The 23,737-nt window shown below is 50.2% G+C and overlaps 1 protein-coding gene across 1 annotated transcript; it reads left to right on the top strand.

The window, feature by feature from the left end:
* The first annotated feature begins 680 nt into the window (after positions 1 to 680).
* On the top strand, positions 681 to 4,802 carry LOC125508145 (probable prolyl 4-hydroxylase 3). The gene is made up of 8 exons (XM_048672749.1): positions 681 to 1,085; positions 1,217 to 1,304; positions 2,045 to 2,142; positions 2,224 to 2,321; positions 3,861 to 3,990; positions 4,078 to 4,265; positions 4,364 to 4,461; positions 4,586 to 4,802. The coding sequence occupies exons 1-7, from the start codon at positions 859 to 861 to the stop codon at positions 4,435 to 4,437; spliced, it is 903 nt and encodes a 300-aa protein (XP_048528706.1). The 5' UTR covers positions 681 to 858; the 3' UTR covers positions 4,438 to 4,461; positions 4,586 to 4,802.
* The last annotated feature ends 18,935 nt before the right edge of the window (positions 4,803 to 23,737 follow it).

Genomic DNA, 23,737 nt, shown 5'->3' with positions numbered 1-23,737 from the left:
TCTCCTATTCCATAAAGCATACAACTTGATTTAACAACACTGCCCAATATTTAGGGGACCCCTCTCCCGAGTTCATACGTATTTTTGTGGGTTTTAGTGTAACCGATTTGTCGGAAAATATACCAACCCATATTTTTCATTATGACGTGCATGCCATGTTATTCCTCTGCGTCATGCTTCTATTTGTCTCGTCGTGGGTTATCTTCTTCGTCTTGCTTCTATCTATCTTGCTTTCTTCACTATCATCAAAACCAAAGCTCAAACCGAAGCTTTCCGAGCAGTTGTTTATTTCTCACTTTAGCTATTGCCGTTTTCCTCTTCCGAATTAAGCGGCCTTTGTATGACCATCTTCCCTTCCCGTCTATCTCCTTCGGTCAGGTAGTGAATCATTTGAGTGATAAATTGTTTTATATAGGTTGCATAGCTATTAAACCCTATGTATTCTTTTCGATTCATATTAATTGTCGCTGATTTAATATGGAGTGGAGTGAGTATCATATTTCCGGTCGTGTAGCTGGCCTGCGCATCTGTAGCTTGTCGGCCCACTATTTCGCCGCGTGGACGGTGGACTTTGTCCGCAGCGGGGCCCACTCCTCCTGACACGTCAGCTACAGGACCCACGGGACGCAGCAGCAGTTACGGTACAGCTAGCATCATACCTCGTCGAGCCGAACAAATGCAGCAGCAGCATATCTCCTCTCATCGAGCGCAAAACAGACCGACGACTCGGGTCACACCGCGAGAGAGAAGGAGAGACAGAGGACGACGGCGACGACGAGGCGCTAAACCCACCGCGTCGGTGCCGCGAGACCGGAGGCCAGGCCGCATCCCGGGCGGGCGGGCGGGCGCGCGCGCGCGATGGCGAGCAGGACGGCGGGGCGGGGCGGGAGGCCGCTGCTGGGCGGCGGCGCCGGGGGCGGGAGGCGCGGGAAGCCGTCCAAGGCGATCCTGGCCGCGCTGCTGCTGGCGTCGGTGGCGCTGCTGCTCCTCCTGGCGCTCGGCGCGCTCTCGCTGCCGGCCGGCTCCGGCCGCGGCGCGGTCCTCTCGCTGCCGCGCCCGCGCTTCCGCAGATCCGCGTCCGAGTCGTGCGTCCTCGCCTCCCCCTCCCCTTCGCGTCCACGGCCTCCGTGATCTGCCGTGTTCGTTGCCCGCGCACGCTCTCCCTTTTTTCCCGAGATTGACGTGGTGCTTGTTGTTCTCCGTTGTCGTTGTGCAGGAGGCTGGAGAAGCGCGGGGAGAAAGGGGAGCCCTGGACGGAGGTTCTGTCGTGGGAGCCACGGGCGTTCATCTACCACAACTTCCTCGTGAGTCTCTTGCCCCATTCTGTTTTTTTGGTTTGGGCCTAAACGGCTGCCTCTTTATTCTTTACGTGCTTTATTGGTTCTAGGATGCCGGCTGGGAGATCTCGAGATCTTTGTCGGTGATTTTAGGCGATTGTTGAATTCCAGTTAAGAGCTCGTTGTAAACATTGGCCTATCCGTACCAGATTAGATTCGTTAAGTAAAATCCGAAATGCTTGTACTTCAGTCGCAAGAATGCTAGTTATGAACTGAGGATCTCAACCCCTGAATTAGGTACAGAAAAGCATGAAGGAAACATATGTGAGCAGGACGCCACTGGCATTTCACTGTAGAGGGCTTGTACATGCAGCGCGCCCGGACATGGCTCTTGTTGAGTTCTACATGTTTATTATTCATCTAGGAATCCTCATATATATAGTCACACATAATTTGTGCTTCGAATCTGCTTGACCTTCAAGCCAGGGGCTCAAACTCAGAAGTGCAGGCACATGGGCTTGGGACAAAGAAGTAGATGATAAATATCAACACTGGCATTAGAAACTTTGCACTGTGATTATTAGTATCCAAAATGCCTTTGGAAGGTGTTTACTTCTGATGACATTGCATAATAGGAGATGAAGAAATGTCATGTGTATTTGTTGTATTTATTACACCTGGTTGGTATTACCGCAACTATTTATCATCTATGTTAGTTCGCTTCAAATAGCGATCAGGGTATGACTTGACTTTACTGCTGCTCTCAGTCCAAGGAAGAATGTCAGTATTTAATTTCATTGGCAAAGCCTCACATGAAGAAGTCGACAGTGGTTGATTCTGCAACTGGAGGGAGTAAAGATAGCAGGTTTGGACACTGCAAATTCTTCTTTCTCTTGGAACTGTTACGGAACCTGATGCCCACTTACGCTTAATGAAATGTATTCAGGGTGCGAACGAGTTCAGGAACATTTCTTAAAAGAGGCCAGGACAAAATTGTTCGCACCATTGAGAAAAGAATATCAGATTTCACCTTCATACCTGTAGGTATGGCATACCTACTAATATCATGGATACTTGAAAGTTTATTTACCTTTCTATGTTTTTGCTAGTATGCCTAGGGAGAAGATTACCGCTGAACTTAAGGTCTGAATATATGTTAAATACACTGTATTGTTCATTTGAAGAACTTTTCAGCTTTAATTCAGCATAAATGAATTGAACACCACCTCAAATTATCTATAAGTGTCATTTTGTTTTACTCAAAAGTTATAACTATAGTTGCTCTTCCAAATCTGAACTGTAATTTTGTGAACTTCAGTTTTAGGCTGATGCATTAGTCTTCGTCATGGTATAATTTCAAAGTTCTGATTATCATGCAGTATTGTGTGTCATTGGTTCTCCAAAAGTGCACTTGCTTACGACTTAGTTTGAATAGTTCATCATGGAGTATTAAGTAACTATGCAAAATAATGTATCAGTACATTATGGAGTGCAACTGCAGTGCGTTTCGGTGATCTGGTGTTTTCACAGTTATGTTCAGCGAGAATTATCAAGTTTATTTCAATTGGCAGCAAGGGTTCCACTAGGAGTATTAGCTTACAACGTACTGGCAGTATGTTCAAGTTTACATTGCCTTGTCCGGATACTAGGTGACACTTGCGCACCCAATTGTCTGAGACCCTCATTTAATAAATAGAGTTACACATATCAGTAGACAAAAAAGTGTTTTTGGTTCTCGAATAAGCTGTCAAACTATCTTGTTCTCAAGTTAGCTTAGATGCTAGGTACTTGGTTGAGTTAAACATTTGTTTCTTTCAGCCAGCATGCTTCCGACCTTGTCATGGACCACAGACCTGGCTCTGTGTCTGCCATTTTCCCAACAAGGTCATTGCCAATAATTTCAATTTTTATAGCATACCAAGTGCTAGAAGACAAAATTTTAAAATTGTGCAAGGGCACCAAGTATACACTGTACCAAAATTGTTAACCAAATTCACAGTTGCACTTGAGACAGCGCTCATGCATGCAAAGCATGATATCATACATGTTAAAGTCAAATATCTCATATTTAACTAGACAGTGCATGTGCACTCTTACAAAAAAATAATATAAAAAGGATACACACACTAAATTATGCACTCCACTGTGTTTAGTTCATCTTTGAAACTTCTTTATGCTATGTAAAGCAGTACATTGTGTAACTGTTAGTTACTTTTGGGTAGTTTGAAATATTGCACATTTGAATGAAATAAGACATTGTGCATGCCTAATAACATAAGGTACATGAGCTGTCTTAACTCCAGTTTATGCAAAAAGAAAAATAATTAGTGCATTGCAGAAATATCACATTGCCAGCGCTAAATGGCTGAATGTCGATAAGAACTGCCTAGTTCAACGTTTCACCACATGAGAGTTGCACAAATAAATTATATACTCTACCTACCCCTTTTGAGTTCTTGAATGTTTCAATGTTGAAACATCGAAGCACTACCTTTTTCATTCCGTAGCTGCTTATATTTTCGCTGGAAGTTTGCTTCAAATTTGATGTCAATTTCTCGCCGTTTTTATTCATAATCTGTGCAGAAAACGGAGAGGGCCTTCAAGTTCTCCACTATGAGGTTGGACAGAAATATGAACCTCACTTTGATTACTTCCATGATGATTTCAACACCAAAAATGGGGGCCAGCGTATAGCCACTGTTCTTATGTATCTGTATGTACTACAAAGATATGCATTTTTTACATATAACATGCAGCATAGATGATCCAATTGACTTTTCTTTTCCAACTGATTAATTAGTTCGGATGTTGAAGAGGGCGGTGAGACCGTGTTTCCTTCTGCTAAAGTTAATAGCAGCTCAATACCATTTCATAATGAGCTGTCTGAATGTGCAAAGCGGGGTATATCTGTCAAACCGAAGATGGGAGATGCATTGCTTTTCTGGAGCATGAGGCCTGATGGAACCCTGGATCCCACAAGCCTCCATGGTGAGATTCTAATACTCGATGCAATGACAAAATTGTTTTCCTTAAAATGGTTGCGCAACAATATATTGACTCTTATGTCTACCTGCAATTTCTTTTAGGTGGTTGTCCAGTGATAAAAGGTGACAAATGGTCATCTACAAAGTGGATTCGTGTTCATGAGTACAAAGTTTAGGCATAACAGAACCAGGCGCTTAAGGTACTAGTTAATTATGCTGTACAGGTTTTTGATTTGCCAACTACCAGGAGTAGTGGACCTCTACTCCACACTATCAAGCGCATTTTGGATTCATGTGAGGTCTTTTGTTTCTAATTCTTTGCAGGTCATGCACCAGTTACTAAATATGTGGACGTTACAGCACATGATGAGGTCTCCAGTTTTCCATAGAGGATCGCCCTACATTTTTTTCTACCTTAATCAAGGCTTGGTCTTGGTCACCTTGTTGTACATTAACTTGTTAATTAGGCTTATGAACCATGATCACTCAGAGAAGATGTATTTGTTGAGTGTATAAATAACCATTGCCCTCCTAACGCAAATCGAGATGAGTGCCTGATAGCCTGATATCTGTGAAAGAGCATTCCTATTCTATTTGCGCAAAGCCTAATTCAAATCGAGATTTAGAAAGATAAAATCTTGAGAAGTACAGAGGAGATGGCGCCCCTCCCGCTCCCCTAGCTCTCCTCCCCACCAGCCCCACCGCCGTCGACTCCACGCCGGTAGCCCTCCTCCCTCGCCCTGCTATGGCGCCCACTCCCTCTCCGGCGAGCGCGTCTCCTTCGGGGACAGCCGCTGGTCTGACTCTGGGTCTGACAGCGCAGTTCCCTCCCGCTCCTACAGGGACGTCGTTCGCACACCACCGCCGGCGCCCAGCGGCCCCTAGGCTACCTGCCTCCGCCCGCCTCGGGCCTCGCTTGAAGGTTCATCGCGTCTCGTATGGAGCCAGGGTGGACGCCGACGGCTACCAGCAGCCGCGCCGCAGGAACTGACGTCGGCCTCGCCGTGAGCCTGAATTGAGCCCGGAGTTGCGGCGCCAATGCAGCCCATCCCCTGAGGAGCTCGCCGGGCTCTGCTTTCGCTGCCTCGACCCCCGCCACTGCGTCCGCGACTGCACCAACGACATCCGCTGCAGGCGGTGCCTCATCTCCGGCCACGACTCCCGTGGTTGTGACGACTTCCACCGCCGCGCCGGTCGCACCCCACTCGCCGCCCCATGGACGGCCGCGCACCGTGCTGGCCGCGACCCACCCGCCGCCCCGCGGACTGCCGCGCCCCCGACGCCGCCCCCTGCTCCGGTTGTGCATGCCTTGCCCCAGCTACCTGCCCCCGCTCCGGTCGCGCACATGAGCGCCGCTGAGCCAGCGCGCACCATCAGGTCGCGCTCCGTTGAGATGGAGGAGGCAGAGGAGGTGCTCAGCCGGGCGATGGTGGCCACCATCACTGGTACTCGGCCCCAGGTGTGCACCGACGATGTCGCTGCGCTCCTGTGCACCACGTTCGACTTCGAAGACGGCGAGTTCACCACCAACCTCCACAAGCCTGAAGATTTCCTGATCATCTTCGGCCCCCGCGCCTCCAAGGACCGCATGAACGGCGACCACTACATCCGATGCCCGCGCTTTTCGCTGTCGCTACGCCCGTGGTGCAAACTTGCCCATGCCGGCTCCGGTGGGTTCGAATACCGCGTCGAGCTCGAGCTCCGCGGCATCCCCGCCCAGGCCTGGCATTTAGCGACGGCGGAGCACATCCTCGGGACCAGCGTCTGGTCGAGCGCCTCCACCCGCAGACGCGCTCCCGCGCTGACCTGGCCACGTTCCGCCTCTCCGGACGCGCGCACGACCCCGCCAGCATCCGCCGCGCCGCCACGCTGGAGATTGTCGAGGTCACTCCGGGATGCACCGCCTCCTCCGCCCCTACGGTCACCACTCTCACGTACCCTATCGCCATCGCCCTCGTTCGCTCCGACGTCGACCGAGCTCGCGCCCCCACCGGTCCCGCAGCTCGCCCAGATGGGGAGGAAGACGGGCATGCGGCTGATGGTGATGGCGCTAATGCCGATCATGGCCCCGGGCGGGGCCGCCCGCGCCGCCGCGGCCGCAAACGCCGCCGTACTGCCGTCGCTCCGGAGGGACGTGCCGATGGCATGGCTGTGGATGCCGGCGGTTGGGCGCACCCCCGTGGCCAGCACCGCGCTGACGGCCTTACCATCGCCGATCACTGGTCCGGGGCATGCACCGCCGTGCGCGCTCAAACGCCGCCGCCCGTACAGTCAACACCCCGGCCCATGGACGCCTGGCCCACCTCCCTGGACGACGCCCGACGCCCTCATCACAAAGCCAAAAGAGGAAAGAGGGGAGGAAAGAAAAAGCGTGGAAGGATTGCGGCTGCGATTGCCAAAGCTGCTGCGGCTGCCGATCCCAGGCCGACAAGATCACCCCCACGGGCCGATGCACACGTCGCTTCGCCAGCTGGCTCCCTAGCACTGGCGTCGCGCCCTCCCACCCCAGAGGCCGGACCCGCCACGGCTGTGGATCCCAGCCCGACAGGATCACCCCAACGGACGGACGCGCACGTCGCTTCACCAACTGGCTCCCTGACGCTGGTGCCGGGCCCTCCCACCAGAGAGGTCGGGCCCGCCACGACCATGCCCCTCCTGTCGCCATGCACCCAGATGAGCGCCGCAGCTGACTCTGGACCGCCCTCCACCAATCGCTGCGCGCCTAGGGATCCCGACAGCATATCCTCATGCAGCGAGCTCCCCGACTCACAACCAGAAGTGCGCCCACCCTTGTCCGCTCCAGAGACTGATGCTGCTGCTGACCTACTGTCGGGGCAAAGCGCTGCTTTGTCTACGTCAGTTCCTATTGCCCCTGACGAGGACCGATTCCCTGACCGTATCGAAGCTGCGCGGGGCGATACGCAGGAAGAGATGCGGCAAGCCCACACCACCGCGCCAGAGCGCACCCAAGGCCACGATAATCCTTTGCAGGCTCCTGGCGCGGATGTGATGGGCCTCCCAGTCGCTGCCACTTCGACGGCCCATGATCCCATGCAGATCCTGCCCAGGCCACCTCCCCTCCTGGATGCGGCTACCGCTGGCCCGACCATCGAGGATGTGCGCCCCGCACCGCCCACACCAGCCGTTCGGTGCACGACCCGCTTCGCCTCACCTCTAGTCACGCTACGCCGCTGCCGGCCGAGCACTACCACGATGGGCAACTGGACCTTGGGTGACTTCCTTGCCACAGCCACCCGACAGCTCAATCCTGTCCTTCCCGCCCCAGGCCGCAAGCAACGCAGGTAGCCTCTCAACTTCGCGCCGCCACGGTTTGGGCGATCTGCGACCATAGCAAAGTCCAAGGTGGCTGCGCCACCTACTGTCGAACGTCGCGCGCAGGTTCAGCTGCTGCACACTCTAGGCATCGTTGGTGTTGACGAGCCAATCACACTGGATGCAATGAAGGCCTACGACAACCTGTTCGCCGCGCCGATCCCTAAGACAGTCCTTGCAGCCATCGCTGCCCTGGTCGGTCGCGAGCTCCCCGCTGACCCATCAACGGCGCCGATCACCACAGTGATCAACGGCAGCCCGATCGAGGTCTGAGCGCGTGCCGCGCTCCTCCCTTGTCGACCATGTTCTCATGGATCACGCCCCGAAGATCATAGTATGGAATGTGCGTGGCCTCAACGCTCGCGCCCGGCGCACCGCAATCCGGTCGCTCATTGTATCCGCGAACGCATCTGTTGTCTGCCTCCAGGAAACTAAAATGGAGTTGATCGGCTTGTCCACTGTCCTCGAGACACTTGGCTCGGACTTCGACGACCACGCGTACTTGCCTGCGATCAGCACCCGCGGCGGTATTCTGCTGGCCTGGAAGCGCAGCTTGGTGATGATCAACAACCCCTCGCTCACCACAAACACGTCGCCCTGGTGACGCCCCCCCACAGCGCCAACCCCTGGTGGCTCACTATCGTCTATGGGCCGCAGCATGACAACGACAAGATCGCGCTCCTCCAGGAAATACATGATGTCCGAGCCAACTGTGCTGGCCCATGGATGCTTTGCGGTGATTTCAACCTGATCTATCGCGATGAGGATAAGAACAACGGAAACCTTAGCCGCCGCATGATGGGGCGCTTCCGACGGGTCATCAACGACCTTGCTCTCAAGGAGATATACCTAAACGGATGGCGCTACACTTGGTCGAACGAGCAGACCCCGCCAACTCTGGTTCACCTTGATCGCGTCCTATGCACCGCGGATTGGGAAGAGCAGCATGACGAGTGTCACCTACGTTGTCTGGCTTCGGTCATATCTGACCACAGCCCCCTCCTCCTCGACTGCTCGCCCCTACCCCCAGCACGCTGGTGCTTCCACTTTGAGGACTACTGGACACGAGTCAAGGGATTTCATGACGTGGTCGCAGACACATGGCACTCTGTGGATGATGCGGACCCGTTTCGCCGCATCATGCGACGCATGTAGGCCACCGCACGCAAGCTCACGAGCTGGAGCGCGCGCACCGTGGGCAATATCCGCGACCAGCTCGCGATCTCACGCGAACTGCTGCTGCGGTTTGACACGGCCCAGGAGAGTCGCCAATTGACGCCACATGAGGATTGGCTACGAAGGCAGATCAAGCTCTCCTACCTCGGCCTCGCCTCGTTCGAGCGCACCCTCGCACTCCAACATGCACGTGTTACATCGCTCAAGGATGGAGACGTGAACACCTCCTTCTTCCATCGACAATGCACGTACCGCAAGCAGAAGAATATGATCCACACTCTGACGGTTGAGGGAGCCATTCTTACTGATCCAGCTGACTTGGCCGCGGCGGCGTTCGCGCACTTTGACTCCCTGCTCGAAACGGATCACCCTCGCGAGTGTGCCCTCAACCTCGACGACCTCATCGCGCCCTCCAACCTGGATGACCTGGACGCCCCCTTTGGTGAAGAGGAGATTTGGCAGGCTGTCAAGCGATTGCCGGCGCGCAAAGCGCCCGGCCCGGACGGCTTCACCGCAGAATTCCTGCGCTCCTGCTGGCCTGTTGTCAAACAAGACTTCGTCCGTGTATTCCAGAAGCTCTACGCGCTCCGTGGGCGCGGTTTCAGTTGCCTGAACCAAGCATTGCTCACGCTGATCCCAAAGTGCTCCGATGCAGCCGGGTTGGGCGATTATAGGCCCATCAGCCTAATCCACCTCGTCGCCAAGATTTTCGCAAAGGTGATGTCCCTCCGCCTAGCACCCAAACTGAACGAGCTGGTCAGCCCCATTCAGAACGCATTCATCCCGGGACGAAGCCTACACGACAATTTCGTGCTCGTCCGACAATCGGCCCGTCTTCTCCACCAGCTGGGCGCCCCGCGCATTCTCCTGAAGCTCGACCTCGCGCGGGCGTTTGACTCCGTATCCTGGCCATTCCTCTTTGAGGTCTTGCATCGGTATGGCTTCATCGCCCGTTTCCTTGGCTGGATCGCCATTCTCCTATCGTCGGCAAGCACAAAGGTCATCCTCAATGGCGCGCCGGGACCTGCGATCTGGCACCGCTGTGGGCTTCGTCAAGGTGATCCCGTATCGCCACAGCTCTTCGTGCTGGCTGTCGATGTTGGAAATATGCCCTAGAGGCAATAATAAAATGGTTATTATTATATTTATTTGTTCATGATAATTGTCTATTATTCATGCTATAATTGTGTTATCCGGAAATCGTAATACATGTGTGAATACATAGACCACAACACGTCCCTAGTAAGCCTCTAGTTGACTAGCTCGTTGATCAAAAGATAGTCATGGTTTCCTGACTATGGGCATTGGATGTCATTGATAACGGGATCACATCATTAGGAGAATGATGTGATGGACAAGACCCAATCCCAAGCATAGCTCAAAGATCGTGTAGTTCGTTTGCTATAGCTTTTCCGAATGTCAAGTATCATTTCCTTGGACCATGAGATTGTGCAACTCCCGGATACCGTAGGAGTGCTTTGGGTGTGCCAAACGTCACAACGTAACTGGGTGACTATAAAGGTACACTACAGGTATCTCCGAAAGTGTCTGTTGGGTTGGCACGAATCGAGACTGGGATTTGTCACTCCGTATGACGGAGAGGTATCTCTGGGCCCACTCGGTAATGCATCATCATAATGAGATCAATGTGACCAAGTGGTTGATCACGGGATCATGCATTACGGTACGAGTAAAGTGACTTGCCGGTAACGAGATTGAACAAGGTATTGGCATACCGATGATCGAGTCTCGGGCAAGTAACGTACCGATTGACAAAGGGAATTGTATACGGGATTGGTCGAATCCTCGACATCGTGGTTCATCCAATGAGATCATCGAGGAGCATGTGGGAGCCAACATGGGTATCCAGATCCCGCTATTGGTTATTGACCGGAGAGTCGTCTCGGTCATGTCTGCGTGTCTCTCGAACCCGTAGGGTCTACACACTTAAGGTTCGGTGACGCTAGGGTTGTTGAGATATTAGTATACGGTAACCCGAAAGTTGTTCAGAGTCCCGGATGAGATCCCGGACATCACGAGGAGCTCCGGAATGGTCCGGAGGTGAAGGTTTATATATAGGAAGTCAAGTTTCGGCCATCGGGAAGGTTTCGGGGGTAATCGATATTGTACCGGGACCACCGGAAGGGTCCTGGGGTCCACCGGGTGGGGCCACCTATCCCGGAGGGCCCCATGGGCTTAAGTGGGAGGGGAACCAGCCCCTAGTGGGCTGGTGCACCCCCCTTGGGCCTTCCCCTGCGCCTAGGGTTGGAAACCCTAGGGGTGGGGGCGCCCCACTTGGCTTGGGGGGCACTCCACCCCCCTTGGCCGCCGCCCCCCCTTGGAGATGGCATCTCCTAGGGCCGGCGCCCCCCTAGGGGTCCCATAAATAGTGGGGGGGAGGGAGGGCAGCTGCACCCAAGCCCCTGGCCTCTTCCTCTCCCTCGCGTGACACTCCTCCGTCTCCCTGTGCTTGGCAAAGCCCTGCCGAGATCACCGTTGCTTCCACCACCACGCCGTCGTGCTGCTGGATCTTCATCAACCTCTCCTCCCCCCTTGCTGGATCAAGTTGGAGGAGACGTCTTCCCAACCGTACGTGTGTTGAACGCGGAGGTGTCGTCCGTTCGGCACTTGGTCATCGGTGATTTGGATCACGTCGAGTATGACTCCATCAACCCCGTTCTCTTGAACGCTTCCGCGCGCAATCTACAAGGGTATGTAGATGCACTACTCTCTCCCTCGTTGCTAGATGACTCCATAGATTGATCTTGGTGATGCGTAGAAAATTTTAAAATTCTGCTACGTTCCCCAACAGTCGACACACTGGGACGCCTTTTTCGCCACGCTGCCGAGCTCAATGTGCTGCAAAAACTGCACCCCCGCCGAGCGCTTCCCGTCCTCTTGCTGTACGCGGACGATGTCATACTCTTTTGCCACCCCTCGGCAAGCGACACACTCGCTGTCCGGGATATCCTGCAGCTATTTGGCCAGGCGTCCGGCCTATGGGTGAACTTCCAAAAGAGCACAGCCACGCTGATCAGATGCGACGATGACATGGCTGCCCCGGCCATCGCCAACCTGGGCTGCCCAACCGCGGCGATGCTTGTCACCTACCTGGGGATCCCGCTCACCCTTGGGCGCCCAACCACTGCACAACTCCAACCCCTTGTCGACAAAACTGCTCGAAAACTCCCTACTTGGAAGGCGCATCTCATGAACAAAGCTGGACGCCTCGCCTTCGTCAAATCGGTACTAAGCGCGATCCCCATCCACCAGCTCCTTGTGCTCGCGCCGCCATAGAAGATCCTCAAGCTCCTAGAGAAAATTCAACGAGGATTCCTATGGGCGGGCCGCACAGAGGCGCACGGTGGCCACTGTCACGTTAACTGGCAACGCGTCTGCCGCCCAACTCGCCTTGGTGGACTTGGAGTGCATGACCTGGAGCGCACGGGACCGGCCCTGCGTACCAGATGGCTTTGGTTCGCCCGCACAGACGACACCCGGGCATTGTCTGGCCTCGACCTCCAATTCAATGCTACGGAGCGCGCCTTCTTCTTCGCGTCCACCACCATGATCCTCGGCGACGGCCAGCGCGCGTTGTTCCGGGAGGACCGATGGCTTAACAGTTACTCCATCTCGGAACTAGCGCCACAACTTCACGCCCTCATCCCGAAGAATCACCGCAAGAGCAGGACCATGGCGGATGGCCTGCAAGCGCACCAATGGGCATCAGACATCCAGGGTACTCTCTGAAGGAAATATGCCCTAGAGGCAATAATAAAGTTATTATTTATTTCCTTATATCATGATAAATGTTTAGTATTCATGCTAGAATTGTATTAACCGGAAACATAATACATGTGTGAATACATAGACAAACAGAGTGTCACTAGTATGCCTCTACTTGACTAGCTCATTAATCAAAGATGGTTATGTTTCCTAACCATGTACTAAGAGTTGTCATTTGATTAATGGGATCACATCGTTAGTTGAATGATCTGATTGACATGACCCATTCCATTAGCTTAGCACCCGATCGTTTAGTATGTTGCTATTGCTTTCTTCATGACTTATACATGTTCCTGTGACTATGAGATTATGCAACTCCCGTTTGCCGGAGGAACACTTTATGTGCTACCAAACGTCACAACGTAAATGGGTGATTATAAAGGTACTCTACAGGTGTCTCCAAAGGTACATGTTGGGTTGGCGTATTTCGAGATTAGGATTTGTCACTCCGATTGTCGGAGAGGTATCTCTGGGCCCTCTCGGTAATGCACATCACATAAGCCTTGCAAGCATTGCAACTAATGAGTTAGTTGCGAGATGATGTATTACGGAACGAGTAAAGAGACTTGCCGGTAACGAGATTGAACTAGGTATTGATATACCGACGATCGAATCTCGGGCAAGTAACATACCGATGACAAAGGGAACAACGTATGTTGTTATGCGGTCTGACCGATAAAGATCTTCGTAGAATATGTAGGAGCCAATATGAGCATCCAGGTTCCGCTATTGGTTATTGACCGGAGACGTGTCTCGGTCATGTCTACATTGTTCTCGAACCCGTAGGGTCCGCACGCTTAAGGTTTTGATGATAGTTATATTATGAGTTTATGAGTTTTGATGTACTGAAGTTAGTTCGGAGTCCCGGATGTGATCACGGACATGGTGAGGAGTCTCGAAATGGTCGAGACATAAAGATTGATATATTGGACGGCTATATTCGAACACCGAAAGTGTTCCGGGGAAGTTTCGGATAAAACCGGAGCACCGGGGGGGTTACCGAAACCCCCCGGGGGGTTAATGGGTCTCATGGGCCTAAAGTGGAGAAGAGGAGGGGCTGCCAGGGCAGGCCGCGCGCCCCCTCTCCCCCTAGTCTGGATTGGACAAGGAGGGAGGGGCGGCGCCCCCCTCTCCTCTCTCCCTTCCTTCCCCCTCTCCTGCGCGCCTCCGACTAGGGCCGGCCGCACCCCCCCTTGGATCCTTTATATACGGAGGCAAGAGGCACCCCATAGACACAAGTTGATCCACGTGATCATATTCTTAGCCGTGTGCGGTGCCCCCTTCCACCATAGTCCTCGATAATATTGTAGCGGTGCTTAGGCGAAGCCCTGCGACGGTAGTACATCAAGATCGTCACCACGCCGTCGTGCTGACGGAACTCTTCCCCGACACTTTGCTGGATCGGAGTCCGGGGATCGTCATCGAGCTGAACGTGTGCTAGAACTCGGAGGTGCCATAGTTTTGGTGCTTGATCGGTCGGGCCGTGGAGACGTACGACTACATCAACCAAACGCTTCCGTTGTCGATCTACAAGGGTACGTAGATCACACTCTCCCCCTCTCGTTGCTATGCATCACCATGATCTTGCGTGTGCGTAGGAATTTTTTTGAAATTACTACGTTCCCCAACAGTGGCATCCGAGCCTAGGTTTTATATGTTGATGTTATATGCACGAGTAGAACACAAGTGAGTTGTGGGCGATATAAGTCATACTGCTTACCAGCATGTCATACTTTGGTTCGGCGGTATTGTTGGACGAAGCGGCCCGGACCGACATTACGCGTACGCTTACGCGAGACCGGTTCTCCCGACGTGCTTTGCACATAGGTGGCTTGCGGGTGACAGTTTCTCCAACTTTAGTTGAACCGAGTGTGGCTACGCCCGGTCCTTGCGAAGGTTAAAACAGCACCAACTTGACAAACTATCGTTGTGGTTTTGATGCGTAGGTAAGATTGGTTCTTGCTTAAGACCATAGCAACCACGTAAAACTTGCAACAACAAAGTAGAGGACGTCTAACTTGTTTTTGCAGGGCATGTTGTGATGTGATATGGTCAAGACATGATGCTAAATTTTATTGTATGAGATGATCATGTTTTGTAACCGAGTTATCGGCAACTGGCAGGAGCCATATGGTTGTCTCTTTATTGTATGCAATGCAATCACGCTGTAATGCTTTACTTTATCACTAAGCGGTAGCGATAGTCGTGGAAGCATAAGATTGGCGAGACGACAATGATGCTATGATGGAGATCAAGGTGTCGCGCCGGTGACGATGGTGATCACGACAGTGCTTCGAAGATGGAGATCACAAGCACAAGATGATGATGGCCATATCATATCACTTATATTGATTGCATGTGATGTTTATCTTTTATGCATCTTATCTTGCTTTGTTTGACGGTAGCATTATAAGATGATCTCTCACTAATTATCAAGAAGTGTTCTCCCTGAGTATGCACCGTTGCGAAAGTTCTTCGTGCTGAGACACCACGTGATGATCGGGTGTGATAGGCTCTACGTTCAAATACAACGGGTGCAAAACAGTTGCACACGCGGAATACTCAGGTTATACTTGACGAGCCAAGCATATACAGATATGGCCTCAGAACACGGAGACTGAAAGGTCGAGCGTGAATCATATAGTAGATATGATCAACATAATGATGTTCACCAATGAAACTACTCCATCTCACGTGATGATCAGACATGGTTTAGTTGATTTGGATCACGTAATCACTTAGAGGATTAGAGGGATGTCTATCTAAGTGGGAGTTCTTTAAGTAAATTAATTGAACCTAAATTTATCATGAAACTTAGTACCTAATAGTATCTTGCTTGTTTATGCTTGATTGTATATAAATGGCTCGTGCTGTTGTTTCGTTGAATTTTAATGCGTTCCTTGAGAAAGCAAAGTTGAAAGATGATGGTAGCAATTACACGGACTGGGTCCGTAACTTGAGGATTATCCTCATTGCTGCACAGAAGAATTACGTCCTGGAAGCACCGCTGGGTGCCAGGCCTACTGCTGGAGCAACACCAGATGTTATGAACGTCTGGCAGAGCAAAGCTGATGACTACTCGATAGTTCAGTGTGCCATGCTTTACGGCTTAGAATCGGGACTTCAACGACGTTTTGAACGTCATGGAGCATATGAGATGTTCCAGGAGTTGAAGTTAATATTTCAAGCAAATGCCCGGATTGAGAGATATGAAGTCTCCAATAAGTTCTATAGCTGCAAGATGGAAGAGAACAGTTCTGTCAGTGAACATATACTCAAAATGTCCGGGTATAATAATCACTTGATTCAATTGGGAGTTAATCTTCCAGATGATTGCGTCATTGACAGAATTCTCCAATCACTGCCACCAAGCTACAAGAGCTTCGTGATGAACTATAATATGCAAGGGATGAATAAGACTATTCCCGAGCTCTTCGCAATGCTGAAAGCTGCGGAGGTAGAAATCAAGAAGGAGCATCAAGTGTTGATGGTCAACAAGACCACTAGTTTCAAGAAAAAAGGCAAAGGGAAGAAGAAGGGGAACTTCGAAAAGAACAGCAAGCAAGTTGCTACTCAAGAGAAGAAACCCAAACCTGGACCTAAGCCTGAAACTGAGTGCTTCTACTGCAAGCAGACTGGTCACTGGAAGCGGAACTGCCCCAAGTATTTGGCGGATAAGAAGGATGGCAAGGTGAACAAAGGTATATGTGATATACATGTTATTGATGTGTACCTTACTAATGCTCGCAGTAGCACCTGGGTATTTGATACTGGTTCTGTTGCTAATATTTGCAACTCGAAACAGGGACTACGGATTAAGCGAAGATTGGCTAAGGACGAGGTGACGATGCGCGTGGGAAACGGTTCCAAAGTCGATGTGATCGCAGTCGGCACGCTACCTCTACATCTACCTTCGGAATTAATATTAGACCTAAATAATTGTTATTTGGTGCCAGCGTTAAGCATGAACATTATATCTGGATCTTGTTTGATGCGAGACGGTTATTCATTTAAATCTGAGAATAATGGTTGTTCTATTTATATGAGTAATATCTTTTATGGTCATGCACCCTTAAAGAGTGGTCTATTTTTATTGAATCTCGATAGTAGTGACACACATTCATAGTGTTGAAGCCAAAAGATGCAGAGTTGATAATGATAGTGCAACTTATTTGTGGCACTATCGTTTAGGTCATATCGGTGTAAAGCGCATGAAGAAACTCCATACTGATGGACTTTTGGAACCACTTGATTATGAATCACTTGGTACTTGCGAACCGTGCCTCATGGGCAAGATGACTAAAACACCGTTCTCCGGTACTATGGAGAGAGCAACAGATTTGTTAGAAATCATACATACAGATGTATGTGGTCCGATGAGTATTGAGGCTCGTGGCGGATATCGTTATTTTCTCACCTTCACAGATGACTTAAGCAGATATGGGTATATCTACTTAATTAAACATAAGTCTGAAATGTTTGAAAAGTTCAAAGAATTTCAGAGTGAAGTTGAAAATCATCGTAACAAGAAAATAAAGTTTCTACGATCTGATCTTGGAGGAGAATATTTGAGTTACGAGTTTGGTGTACATTTGAAACAATGCGGAATAGTTTCGCAACTCACGCCACCCGGAACACCACAGCGTAATGGTGTGTCCGAACATCATAATCGTACTTTACTAGATATGGTACGATCTATGATGTCTCTTACTGATTTACCGCTATCGTTTTGGGGTTATGCTTTGGAGATGGCCGCATTCACGTTAAATAGGGCACCATCAAAATCCGTTGAGACGACACCTTATGAACTATGGTTTGGCAAGAAACCAAAGTTGTCGTTTCTGAAAGTTTGGGGCTGCGATGCTTATGTGAAAAAGCTTCAACCTGATAAGCTCGAACCCAAATCGGAGAAATGTGTCTTCATAGGATATCCAAAGGAGACTACTGGATACACCTTCTATCACAGATCCGAAGGCAAGACTTTTGTTGCTAAATTCAGAAACTTTCTGGACAAGGAGTTTCTCTCGAAAGAAGTGAGTGGGAGGAAAGTAGAACTTGACGAGGTAACTGTACCTGCTCCCTTATTGGAAAGTAGTGCATCACAGAAAACTGTTTCTGTGACACCTACACCAGTTAGTGAGGAAGCTAATGATGATGATCATGAAACTTCAGAACAAGATACTACTGAACCTCGTAGATCAACCAGAGTGAGATCCGCGCCAGAGTGGTACGGTAATCCTGTTCTGGAAGTCATGCTACTAGATCATGATGAACCTACGAACTATGAAGAAGCGATGGTGAACCCAGATTCCGCAAAATGGCTTGAAGCCATGAAATCTGAGATGGGATCCATGTATGAGAACAAAGTATGGACTTTGGTTGACTTGCCCGATGATCGGCAAGCAATTGACAATAAATGGATCTTCAAGAAGAAGACTGACGCTGACGGTAATATTACTGTCTACAAAGCTTGACTTGTCGCGAAAGGTTTTCGGCAAGTTCAAGGGATTGACTACGATGAGACCATCTCACCCGTAGCGATGCTTAAGTCTGTCCGAATCATGTTAGCAATTGCCGCATTTTATGATTATGAAATTTGGCAGATGGATGTCAAAACTGCATTCCTGAATGGATTTCTGGAAGAAGAGTTGTATATGATGCAACCAGAAGGTTTTGTCGATCCAAAGGGAGCTAACAAAGTGTGCAAGCTCCAGCGATCCATTTATGGACTGGTGCAAGCCTCTCGGAGTTGGAATAAATGCTTTGATAGTGTGATCAAAGCATTTGGTTTTATACAGACTTTTGGAGAAGCCTGTATTTACAAGAAAGTGAGTGGGAGCTCTGTAGCATTTCTGATATTATATGTGGATGACATATTACTAATTGGAAATGATATAGAATTTCTGGATAGCATAAAGGGATACTTGAATAAGAGTTTTTCAATGAAAGACCTCGGTGAAGCTGCTTACATATTAGGCATTAAGATCTATAGAGATAGATCAAGACGCTTAATTGGACTTTCACAAAGCACATACCTTGACAAAGTTTTGAAGAAGTTCAAAATGGATCAAGCAAAGAAAGGATTCTTGCCTGTGTTACAAGGTGTGAAGTTGAGTAAGACTCAATGCCCGACCACTGCAGAAGATAGAGAGAAAATGAAAGATGTTCCCTATGCTTCAGCCATAGGCTCTATCATGTATGCAATGCTGTGTACCAGACCTGATGTGTGCCTTGCTATAAGTCTAGTAGGGAGGTACCAAAGTGATCCAGGAGTGGATCACTGGACAGCGGTCAAGAACATCCTGAAATACCTGAAAAGGACTAAGGATATGTTTCTCATTTATGGAGGTGACAAAGACCTCATCGTAAAAGGTTACGTTGATGCAAGCTTTGACACTGATCCAGACAATTCTAAATCGCAAACCGGATACGTGTTTACATTAAATGGTGGAGCTGTCAGTTGGTGCAGTTATAAACAAAGCGTTGTAACGGGATCTACATGTGAAGCGGAGTACATAGCTGCTTCGGAAGCAGCAAATGAAGGAGTCTGGATGAAGGAGTTCATATCCGATCTAGGTGTCATACCTAGTGCATCGGGTCCAATGAAAATCTTTTGTGACAATACTGGTGCAATTGCCTTGGCAAAGGAATCCAGATTTCACAAGAGAACCAAGCACATCAAGAGACGCTTCAATTCCATCCGGGATCTAGTCCAGGTGGGAGACATAGAGATTTGCAAGATACATACGGATCTGAATGTTGCAGACCCGTTGACTAAGCCTCTTCCACGAGCAAAACATGATCAGCACCAAGGCTCCATGGGTGTTAGAATCATTACTGTGTAATCTAGATTATTGACTCTAGTGCAAGTGGGAGACTGAAGGAAATATGCCCTAGAGGCAATAATAAAGTTATTATTTATTTCCTTATATCATGATAAATGTTTATTATTCATGCTAGAATTGTATTAACCGGAAACATAATACATGTGTGAATACATAGACAAACAGAGTGTCACTAGTATGCCTCTACTTGACTAGCTCATTAATCAAAGATGGTTATGTTTCCTAACCATGGACAAAGAGTTGTCATTTGATTAACGGGATCACATCGTTAGTTGAATGATCTGATTGACATGACCCATTCCATTAGCTTAGCACCCAATCGTTTAGTATGTTGCTATTGCTTTCTTCATGACTTATACATGTTCCTGTGACTATGAGATTATGCAACTCCCGTTTGCCGGAGGAACACTTTGTGTGCTACCAAACGTCACAACGTAAATGGGTGATTATAAAGGTACTCTACAGGTGTCTCCAAAGGTACATGTTGGGTTGGCGTATTTCGAGATTAGGATTTGTCACTCCGATTGTCGGAGAGGTATCTCTGGGCCCTCTCGGTAATGCACATCACATAAGCCTTGCAAGCATTGCAACTAATGAGTTAGTTGCGAGATGATGTATTACGAAACGAGTAAAGAGACTTGCCGGTAACGAGATTGAACTAGGTATTGAGATACCGACGATCGAATCTCGGGCAAGTAACATACCGATGACAAAGGGAACAACGTATGTTGTTATGCGGTCTGACCGATAAAGATCTTCGTAGAATATGTAGGAGCCAATATGAGCATCCAGGTTCCGCTATTGGTTATTGACCGGAGACGTGTCTCGGTCATGTCTACATTGTTCTCGAACCCGTAGGGTCCGCACGCTTAAGGTTTCGACGACAGTTATATTATGAGTTTATGAGTTTTGATGTACCGAAGTTAGTTCGGAGTCCCGGATGTGATCACGGACATGACGAGGAGTCTCGAAATGGTCGAGACATAAAGATTGATATATTGGATGGCTATATTCGGACACCGGAAGTGTTCCAGGAAAGTTTCAGATAAAACCGGAGCACCGGGGGGGTTACCGGAACCCCCTGTGGAGTTAATGGGCCTCATGGGCCTAAAGTGGAGAAGAGGAGGGGCTGCCAGGGTAGGCCGCGCGCCCCCTCTCCCCCTAGTCTGAATTGGACAAGGAGGGAGGGGCGGCGCCCCCCTCTGCTCTCTCCCTTCCTTCTGTTGGAAATATTCCCTAGAGGCAATAATAAATTAGTTATTATTATATTTCCTTGTTCATGATAATCGTTTATTATCCATGCTATAATTGTATTGATAGGAAACTCAGATACATGTGTGGATACATAGACAACACCATGTCCCTAGTGAGCCTCTAGTTGACTAGCTCGTTGATCAATAGATGGTTACGGTTTCCTAACCATGGACATTGGATGTCGTTGATAACGGGATCACATCATTAGGAGAATGATGTGATGGACAAGACCTAATCCTAAGCATAGCACTAGATTGTGTAGTTCATATGCTAAAGCTTTTCTAATGTCAAGTATCATTTCCTTAGACCATGAGATTGTGCAACTCCCGGATACCGTAGGAATGCTTTGGGTGTATCAAACGTCACAACGTAACTGGGTGACCATAAAGGTGCATTACAGGTATCTCCGAAAGTGTCTGTTGGGTTGGCACGAATCGAGACTGGGATTTGTCACTCCGTGTAAACGGAGAGGTATCTCTGGGCCCACTCGGTAGGACATCATCATATGCGCAATGTGACCAAGGAGTTGATCACGGGATGATGTGTTACGGAACGAGTAAAGAGACTTGCCGGTAACGAGATTGAACTAGGTATTGGATACCGACGATCGAATCTCGGGCAAGTAACATACCGATAGACAAAGGGAATTGTATACGGGATTGATTAAGTCCTCGACATCGTGGTTCATCCGATGAGATCATCGTGGAACATGTGGGAGCCATCATGGGTATCCAGATCCCGCTGTTGGTTATTGACCGGAGAACGTCTCGGTCATGTCTGCATGTCTCCCGAACCCGTAGGGTCTACACACTTAAGGTTCGGTGACGCTAGGGTTGTAGAGATATTAGTATGCGGTAACCCGAATGTTGTTCGGAGTCCCGGATGAGATCCTGGACGTCACGAGGAGTTCCGGAATGGTCCGGAGGTAAAGAATTATATATAGGAAGTGCTATTTCGGCCATCGGGACAAGTTTCGGTGTCACCGGGACCACCGGAAGGGTCCCAGGGGCCCACCGGGTGGGGCCACCTGCCCCGGGGGGCCACATGGGCTGTAGAGGGTGTGCCTTGGCCTATATGGGCCAAGGGCACCAGCCCCAAGAGGCCCATGCGCCAAGAGATGGGAAAAAGAGGAGAGTCCTAAAAGGGGAAGGCACCTCCGAGGTGCCTTGGGGAGGATGGACTCCTCCCCACCCTTGGCCGCACCCTTCCTTGGAGGAAGGGGCAAGGGCTGTGCCTCCCCTTCTCCCTTGGCCCTATATATAGTGGGGAAAAAGGAGGAGCAAACCAATCTAAGGCCTGGCGCCTCCCTCTCCCTCCCGTGACACATCTTCTTCCTCCCGCAGCGCTTAGCGAAGCCCTGTTGGAATCCCGCTACTTCCACCACGCCGTCGTGCTGCTGGATCTCCATCAACCTCTCCCTCCTCCTTGCTGGATCAAGGCATGGGAGACGTCTCCGTTCCGTACGTGTGTTGAACGCGGAGGTGCCGCCCGTTCTGCACTTGATCATCGGTGATTTGAATCACGACGAGTACGACTCCATCAACCCCGTTCACTTGAACGCTTCCGCTTAGCGATCTACAAGGGTATGTAGATGCACTCTCCTTCCCCTCGTTGCTAGTCTCTCCATAGATAGATCTTGGTGATACGTAGGAAAATTTTGAATTTCTGCTACGTTCCCCATCACCTTCCCCCTCTCCTAATTGGACAAGGAAAGGGAGGGGAGTCCTACTCCCGGTAGGAGTAGGACTCCTCCTGCGCGCCTCCTACTAGGGCCGGCCGCACCCCCCCTTGGATCCTTTATATACGGAGGCAAGAGGCACCCCATAGACACAAGTTGATCCACGTGATCATATTCTTAGCCGTGTGCGGTGCCCCCTTCCACCATAGTCCTCGATAATATTGTAGCGGTGCTTAGGCGAAGCCCTGCGACGGTAGTACATCAAGATCGTCACCACGCCGTCGTGCTGACGGAACTCTTCCCCGACACTTTGCTGGATCGGAGTCCGGGGATCGTCATCGAGCTGAACGTGTGCTAGAACTCGGAGGTGCCGTAGTTTCGGTGCTTGATCGGTCGGGCCGTGGAGACGTACGACTACATCAACCAAACGCTTCCGTTGTCGATCACGTAGATCACACTCTCCCCCTCTCGTTGCTATGCATCACCATGATCTTGCGTGTGCGTAGGAATTTTTTTGAAATTACTATGTTCCCCAACACTCTCGGCATCCGAGAGATCGGCCGGTACCTGACCACCTGGCACGCGCTCGAGCACATAACGCTCAATGTCGAGTTGGATCGCCTACATTGGAAGTGGAATGCGGCAGGCAACTACACGGCGCAATCCGCCTACCTTGCCACTTTTCAAGGCTCGGTCTCCTGCCCTGCATGGAAACTGAACTGGAATGGCTGGGCACCTCCGCCTGTCAAGTTCTTCCATTAGCTCGCTCACCTTGGGCATTGCTGGACGGCTAATCGCCTGGCTCGTCGCGGACTGCCACACCCCCTCGCTGCCCGCTTTATGATCAGGAGCCCGAATCGATCCGGCATCTCCTACTGGAATGCTCCTTCTCCAGAAAAGTATGTCATGAGAGCCTGTCCTGGCTACGCCTGCCATGTAGCGCACCCTCCAACGAGGAATCCCTGTCCGACTGGTGGCGCTCGGCGCACCGGAGCACGCCCAAGCCAATGAAAAAGGGCCTTACCACCGCTACTCTGTTGATCCCTTGGATGACCTGGAAGCATCGCAACAACTGCGTGTTCAACGGCGTGACCCCTTCGACCAACTTGTTGATCACACAGATCAAGGATGAAGTTACGCTCTGGGCAAGAGCGGGAGCCCGTGGCCTGCGTGCCATCCTACCACAAACCTGGGACGTACACTGATTTAGACCGCTATCTGTAATCGCTCCTCCTAGGAGGCTGTAACAAACTCTATCTTTTCAATACAAAGAAACGCAAGTCTTTTGCGTTTTCTAAAAAAATCGAGATTTAGTTGTTACTCTCTCTATCCCTATTTACATGGTGTCCATGTATTCGAGGTGTAACTTCCCATTTTTATGGGTCAAATTGATGGTCAAAGTTC

Source organism: Triticum urartu, chromosome 1 (assembly GCF_003073215.2).
Source record: "Triticum urartu cultivar G1812 chromosome 1, Tu2.1, whole genome shotgun sequence".
In the NCBI taxonomy this organism is placed as follows: Eukaryota; Viridiplantae; Streptophyta; class Magnoliopsida; order Poales; family Poaceae; genus Triticum; species Triticum urartu.
This window is presented reverse-complemented; position numbering and strand designations above follow the sequence as displayed.